The following is a 7,718-nucleotide window of genomic DNA, read 5'->3' on the forward strand; positions in this document are numbered from 1 at the left end:
AAATATTTAATTGCTAAAAAATTTTAAAATCGAATTTTCCTTGCTATTGTTTTACTATTTTTTTATTAAAAAAATTAGGTGATTTGAGGAATTCTGTTAAGAAGTCAGAGATACTATTACCTCACGTGGCGTTGAAAAGTCTTAGCTTCACGTGGCGTTGAAAAGTCTTAGCTTCACGTAACCTAGCTTGGTTGTTGGTTTGTCTCAACCACCAATTCCTTGAAATGGCGGGCTAAAGGGAATAGGTCTGGCTTCGCTGTTGGTTTGTCCCACGTGATGTGTTTGAGCTCATCCTTTTTAAGCCATTAAAAACACTGTTTAACGTGGCGTTTTCAATGGGCTTGGTGATGCCATTGAAAACCCTACTTCAAGCGGCATATTTTTGCGCTTGTATAATTATAACATTTTAAGAGCTTATGAAAATGTTACTTTCACTAGCATTTTCATTGATATTCTGTCTCTGCTGGTATTAGTTCACGTTGGTCAGTGGCGTATGGCTTTTTTAGTGTAAAATTGAAAGGGTGAAGTCGCTTCAGAAATTGCCATTCAAATGGGTTCTTTATTGTGCAACAGTTTCAAATTCACATTATTTCGGTATATATTTTTTAATATTATTTTAATAATTAACCCAAAATTCAAAACAAAAATCAAAGCTGCGCTGGACTTTCCACCAGTTATATATGCATCATGTGATAGTCTTAATTATTGTGATCATAGCAGGTTAGATAAATTGGTATTTGTTACCAGGATATCGTGGTGGTGAGTAACGCTTAAGCCTTATTTGGTATTACTATTAAAATTATTATTAAAAAAATTATTTTTTAAATATATTAATTAAAATATATTAAAAAATAATTTAAAATTAAATTTAATAAATTTTAATTATAAAAATATTAAAATAATAAAATAATTATTTTTTAAATTATTTTTTTAATAATATTTAAAGTAATATTTTTATTTAGAAAAATAATTTTGACTTTCAATATTAAATAAACACTTAATGTATGATAAAATTCTTTAAATTATTATAAAACTAAAACATAAATATATAAAATTTATATTATTTAATAGATTTTACTCTATTTTATATTTTAAATTTATTATTAACTAAATTTAGGTAAAAAAAATTTTAATATATAATTCATTCCAATAGAATAAATTAAAATTAATTTAATTGGCTATTTGTACGACTTTCATTCTGCTTATTGCAGTGAGCTTATTAAAATGTTGAAATTTGCTTGGAGAGTCTAATTCAGCTAGATGATTCGAATCTGACAGGGAAAGACACGTGAAAAAATTGTCCCAACGCTAAGAAGCTAAAAAGCCAGTAACAGAATTCAAACTTGAGATCTCTTAAATTAAATGAATCTACTTTACCTTCAAGAGTTATTTGTATCCATTCTTTTAAATTTGCACCTATTCCTCAACATGGCAGAGATGGAACTAGCAGAACTTAGTTTTTTCCTGCAAGCTCTATTGCCTTTCTTTTCAATTTGTATCCATTTATTCAGAAATTACTATGGCTGTCCTACCTATTGACATGTGAATATTTCACATAAAAAAATCAATAAGCTTTAACTTAATGCTATTCGAATTATCTTTAAAAATATATCAATCAGAATTGAATCCAACAAAATTTTAGCAACAAAGCGTGTCGGCAGGGAAATAGATACCAACTTGGAAAGCTTGAATCTATCTCCTGGAAATTGCTAAGGAAGAAGCCAAGCAAAAGACAAATTATGGAGAACCAACAAGGAAAAAAAAGAAGAAAGCTCTCATAATTGCTAAGCAAAAAGCAGGAGCAGACAGTGAAGAAAGAAGCAAAGGTAAGCAAAGAGATTATCAAAATTCCTGAAGGAATTTAAAAGTTGCACCATTTTTCGTTCATAACCTGTATCGTTGTTTGTCGCATATGGACATTTTTCAACCACTCCAATATAAAAACTTCTCGAAGGGAGCTAAGACAGAATTATGGTCCCATGCTTCCTCTGGCATTTTGTGGTCAGCTAAGGGCCATTTCATTTAAATATTGACAAGATAGACCATGACATCAATGTTAAATAAAGGTGATTGCAACACGATCTTACGTCACAAGTGACAACTTAAAACTTGGCCAAGAAGATTATCCTAGCTCCCAGCTTCCCACGCCCTGCCTTTGCCGACTTTTGGTACCCAACTAAAAGCTAGCAGTCAATTCTGAATGTTCTGTGCATTCTCTATATAAACGCAACCACCACTTAACCTTTTCTTTATATGAGCACCAAATTGGGATAGATTCAGTAGGATATAAAGAACAGAGTAGAAGAGAGATTAGGCTGGGCAAAATGATTCATTTGAAGCAAGGTGATATGGTTGCTCAAGTAGGATCTGTAATTGCTAGTATAATGTTTGTTTGGGCCATGTTCAAACAGTACTTCCCATACGAACTGCGAGATCGTCTTGAGAAGTACACTCAAAAAGTCTTCGCCTTTGTTTACCCTTACATTCAAATCACATTCCATGAGTTCACAGGAGAGCGTCTGATGCGCAGTGAAGCTTTCTCCGCTATTGAGACTTACCTTAGCTCCAGTTCTTCTATGCAGGCCAAGCGGCTCAAGGCTGAGGTAGTCAAGAACAATCAGTCGCTTGTTCTGAGCATGGATGATAATGAAGAGGTTGCTGATGAATTCAAAGGAGTCAAGCTATGGTGGGCTTCTGGGAAGAATGTTTTCAAGTCGCAGACATTTTCTTTCCATCAGATTACAGATGAGAAAAGGTACTACAAGCTCAGGTTCCATAAGAGACATAGAGATCTCATCATTGGGCCATACCTCAATCATGTCCTGAAAGAGGGTAGAGCACTAAAGGTGAGAAATCGCCAGAGGAAGCTTTACACTAATAATGGGTCTTACTGGAGCCATGTAGTGTTTGAGCATCCTGCTACATTCAAGACACTAGCAATGGAGCCAGAGAAGAAGAAGGAGATTATAGAAGACCTGATCACATTCAGTCAGGCAGAAGAATTCTATGCTAGAATTGGCAGGGCCTGGAAGAGAGGTTATCTCCTGTATGGTCCTCCAGGGACTGGTAAGTCCACTATGATTGCAGCCATGGCCAATCTTTTGAATTATGACATTTATGATCTAGAATTAACTGCTGTAAAGGACAACACTGAATTGAGAAAGCTATTAATTGAGACATCAAGCAAATCTGTTGTTGTGATAGAGGACATTGATTGTTCTCTTGATCTCACTGGTCAAAGGATGAAGAAAAAGGAAGAAGAAAAAGAGGGGCATGAGAAGGATCAGAAACCAAAATCACCAAAGGAAGAAAAAGATGGGAAAAACAGCCAAGTTACTCTTTCTGGACTATTGAATTTTATCGATGGGTTATGGTCAGCTTGTGGAGGAGAAAGGCTCATCGTCTTCACAACGAATTTTGTGGAGAAACTTGACCCAGCTCTTATCAGGAAAGGAAGGATGGACAAACACATAGAATTGTCCTATTGCAGCTTTGAGGCATTCAAGGTGTTGGCTAAAAATTACCTTCAACTTGAATCACACCACCTGTTTGATAAAATTAGTGACTCGTTGAAGGAAGCCAAAATGACTCCTGCCGATGTAGCCGAGCATTTGATGCCGAAGACTGTTCCTTGGAATGCTGAAGTCTGCTTGGAGAGTCTTATTGGAGCCCTTGAAACGGCAAAAGAGGAAGCGAAGTTGAAAGCTGAGGAAGGACAACGAGAGAAGGAATCATCATCAGCCAGAGAAGAAGCGAAAGAGGCAGATAATAAGGGCCCAATATCAGGAAAAGAGTAGTAGAAAATCTATAGCTTTTGAAATAACCAGATATGATGAAATTAGAACCAGTGGTTTTCTGTTAATATTTTCTCCCTAAACGCAGCATGACAGCAATTAGGCCATATCCTATGGTTCCATTCCAATCATTATCAATGTAATCCAATTCTTTTTTCAATGGATGATGTCCCAAAATCTGTAGTGTAAAAAAAGTCCCAATTCCTTTTAACTTTCTGTTCATTTCTGTGATTTTCTGGGCTGGCTCTCGTTGTTGAGAAATAGGAAAGAAAAATGAAAATATTAAATAATCAAAGTATAAATAAAATAATCAAAGCATAAATATAGTGGTAGAACTAGCTACAGATATAAAGCAATTAAATTCAAAGATCAAAGTATATACTTTGATTGAAACTTTAAAGCTGATACTTACATATAGGAGATAGAGTTATAAGTTAAAAGGTTAAACAAAACAAGGTCCAAAGATGAAGGGTTTTAGCTAAAGGAATCTCAGAGGGAAGCAAAGAGGGCTCCTAAGGTGTAAAGTATCTGACGCCTAAGTTAAGAGCAGAATTCTCTTTTTATAGATGAAGGAGAAGCTTTTACAATAATTGGACTTTATTGTGGTACACGTGAGGCTATTATTGTAGCATAACATTATTTTTGACAATTGAAGGACTCTAAACTGTAGTAATGTGAGAGCTAAAGCTTTAAACTATAGGCGTGTGAGGCTTTAATTTTATTTCTGATGTAGACACCATATTTTGGCCGACCATCAAAGGCAAGGTTCTTTTAAAATTGAAACTTTATTATCCGTTCTCGACCGATGTCCCAATCACAAGTAGCTTTTCCAAACTTACTGATCGCTTGTCCCTGGAACAAATCGATCTCACGCTCAAGTTAGATTGCTTTCCGATCTCTTGGTTTTTGTTAGATGAGTTCGAGTCAATATTAGGTCTCCGGACCATCCAATCTTGCCTGCTGTTGTTCTTCGATCTCTTTATGTACAAATATCGTAGAATTTTATTTGACTAATGTTGTGATCGGGCTTCTCGCTCGAATTGTCCAGATATTCCTCAAAATGAAGTTAAGGTTTTTATCTAGTCTAATAATGGTTCCCACCTTAAAAGTTCAAGTCAGTGTCAAATCTTTGCAATTCTAATATTCTAAAGTTCCATTCGATATTTGATCATGGCTCCGTCTGATCTCATATTCGCGTGTAACGTTTTTCCGATCTCTTGGAGTAATTTGATATCTTTTGATTAATAGTCGCTCTCAGGTTTAATGTTCAACTGCATTCAATCAATTAAGTACTCAGATAATTTGGTTTGGATGCTTTCCGATCTCATCAAGAAATTGAACATAAAAGACTTCAATTCACTTCAAAAACAAAAAATAAATATAAGTCAATTAGCAAGGGGGGGGTCTTCTCCGGCCTGCACCCCAGTTACATTCCTCTCTCTCTCCTCACCCTCGTGCTCCTCATCATTGTCCTCTTCGGCTGCTGGGATGACCTTATCCATCCAAGAAAAGTCCTCCTCAGGATAACGCTTCTTTTGTAACACCCCATTTGTATAGCCTGGTATATTTCACTATTCCGGTGATCGGTGTCGGTCCGGACAATTAAGGGGATTAGAACCATACTTAAGACAACTAAATAAGCCATAAACACAAATAATTAGTAATTGCCAATTAGTTAAGTGTAAATAAGAAAAACAGAACATAAGAAGTTAAACGAGCCGAGAGTCACAACGATTGGTGACCTTCTCGGGAACGACTGTGAAGTCATTTTAAACTCAAATTTCGAACCATAAAAAGTGACGCTGCGGTCCTTAGGACCCTTATAAACACAGTGGAAAAGAGAAAATCACGAAAAAGAACTGTTAAGCCAGTCAAATAATTAGGTCAGGGAGCCGGAAGAAATATGAAATTATTTGCAAACCGGGATGAACCGGCGAGGGGCAATTTGGTCAATTGACCCCGAGAGCTGACTCCTGACCTAACTGTCAAATAAAATCGGAGAAAAGAAAATTTCGGAATCGAGAATTAAATTAAAGAACTAATAGAAAAATAGAAAAAAAAAAAAGGAAAAATCAAAAAGTAAAAAGGTGATGACATCACGCATGACCTCATGCATGATGCCATAACTAAACTAATTAATTTAATTAATTAATTGGAAATTTTGTGGTCTTCCATCAACTAAAATAAATAAAGAAAAGAAAAGAAAAAAAAATAAATAAAAAGCCTCATCTTCCTCCCATTTACGTTTCTCTCTCCCTCACCATTGTAAACCTCCATTAAAGCTTGCTTCAAGCTTTGAAACCACCATTAAACCCCAAATCCTCCCATACTTGCTTCACAAAAACTTGATTTAATCACTTGAGAGGAAGATTGGTCATCAAAGAATTGAAGAAAATTGAGAGAAAGTGAAAGTTCAAAGACACCTAACAAGGTAAGTAATACAAACTTTAAGTTTTTAGTTTAATTAGTGTATGTATAGCATCAAGAGCATAGAAATAAACTTAAAATAAGAAAAATATGTGTGAGGGACTAAAGTGAAATTCGGCCAGCATGTGTATAGGGGTATATTTGCATGGTTTGATAGATTTAAATACATATGTGAGCTTGTTTGAGATGAAGAAACATGTATGTATGCATGGAATCAATTAAATGCAACAATTTAGTGTGGTTAGGGTTTGGATACTTAGGGTTTATGAACCAAAAATGTAAGAAATGAGTAAATGGTGTCTTGGACCTATTGTGAAGTAAAAAAATGGTCAATAATGACTGTCGACACCATATTTAGGCCGATCCCCAGAATTAATAAACCTTGAAACCGATCCCCAGAATTAATAAACTTTGAAACCGATTCCCAGCACTAAATTTTCCTTTGCCAGCCAACTACATTTCCAACCTCTCTTTGCCATATTACCGATCTCTCTTCACAGAGAATTGAATCAATGCTAAGCCCTCGTATCATCTAAAGTCTTGCCAAGTCGCTCACCGATCTCTCAAGCTAATTGTCAAATTTCCTGACCGGTCGATTACATTCCCGATCTCTCCTGTCAAACAAAATTAAATCAATACTAGATCTTTATGTCACTGGTCTTATTGCCGATCTCTCATTTTAAGTTTAGGAATAATTAAGATTCCAATATGATGTAATGATGATCTTGGTTTTAAGTGGGTTCACCAAATTTCCAATTTTGATCAAGTCCCGATTAACGTTGATTCCCTATCGATCTCATGCTCATTATGTTTTCCGATCTCTCACACTTAGGTTAATAATCTCTTTCAGTTACTTCGATGTACTCAGACAATCAAGTATTAAGTAATTTAGAGATTTTCCGATCACAATCATTCATTGAACAAAAGAGGCATTCCATTTCATTTCAAAAATTGTACAAGTCATTCAGCTGGAGGATCACCCCCAGTCTGATCTACATTTTGTCCGTCTTCTCCCTCACCCTCATCCTCACTATCCTCACCCTCGCTTCCGGGATCCAGGTCGGCCATCCAAGAGAAGTCCTCCTCTAGGTAACGTTTCTGGAGCTCGGCTAAGAGATCCTTGTGAGCATTCACGTAAGCACTGGCTATTCCTGTCACCATCTCTTCATCTTTTGCCTTAAGCTCCTCGGTAAGATGAGCGACACGAGCGACCGTTGGCCGGGCGTGGACTTCTCCAAGAGCATGATCCTCTCGGCGAACATGAGTCTATTCGGCGGCTTATCCTCATAGTACTTCATCCTCCCCTCAATTTGAGATATGTAATCTTGAGCGGATGAGAGTTGGGATCGGAGGGATGCCACTTCTTGACTCTTCCTTTCGACTTCTTGACTCTTCTTCTCGACCTCCTTACCCAGGCGGTAAGCCTTTTCCCGAACTATGTGCTGGTTCACCAGGCACTCTACATTCAGACTCATAGAGCGGGTTAGGATGTCGTCA

At 36.4% G+C, this 7,718-nt stretch overlaps 1 protein-coding gene across 1 annotated transcript; it reads left to right on the forward strand.

Annotated features, from left to right (window-relative positions):
• Positions 1-2,095: 2,095 nt before the first annotated feature.
• Positions 2,096-4,005, forward strand: LOC110667265 (AAA-ATPase ASD, mitochondrial). The gene has a single exon (XM_021828060.2). It carries the CDS (start codon positions 2,325-2,327, stop codon positions 3,795-3,797), a length of 1,473 nt encoding a protein of 490 aa, XP_021683752.2. The 5' UTR covers positions 2,096-2,324; the 3' UTR covers positions 3,798-4,005.
• Positions 4,006-7,718: the final 3,713 nt, after the last annotated feature.

This window comes from Hevea brasiliensis, chromosome 15, assembly GCF_030052815.1.
Source record: "Hevea brasiliensis isolate MT/VB/25A 57/8 chromosome 15, ASM3005281v1, whole genome shotgun sequence".
Classification (NCBI taxonomy): Eukaryota; Viridiplantae; Streptophyta; class Magnoliopsida; order Malpighiales; family Euphorbiaceae; genus Hevea; species Hevea brasiliensis.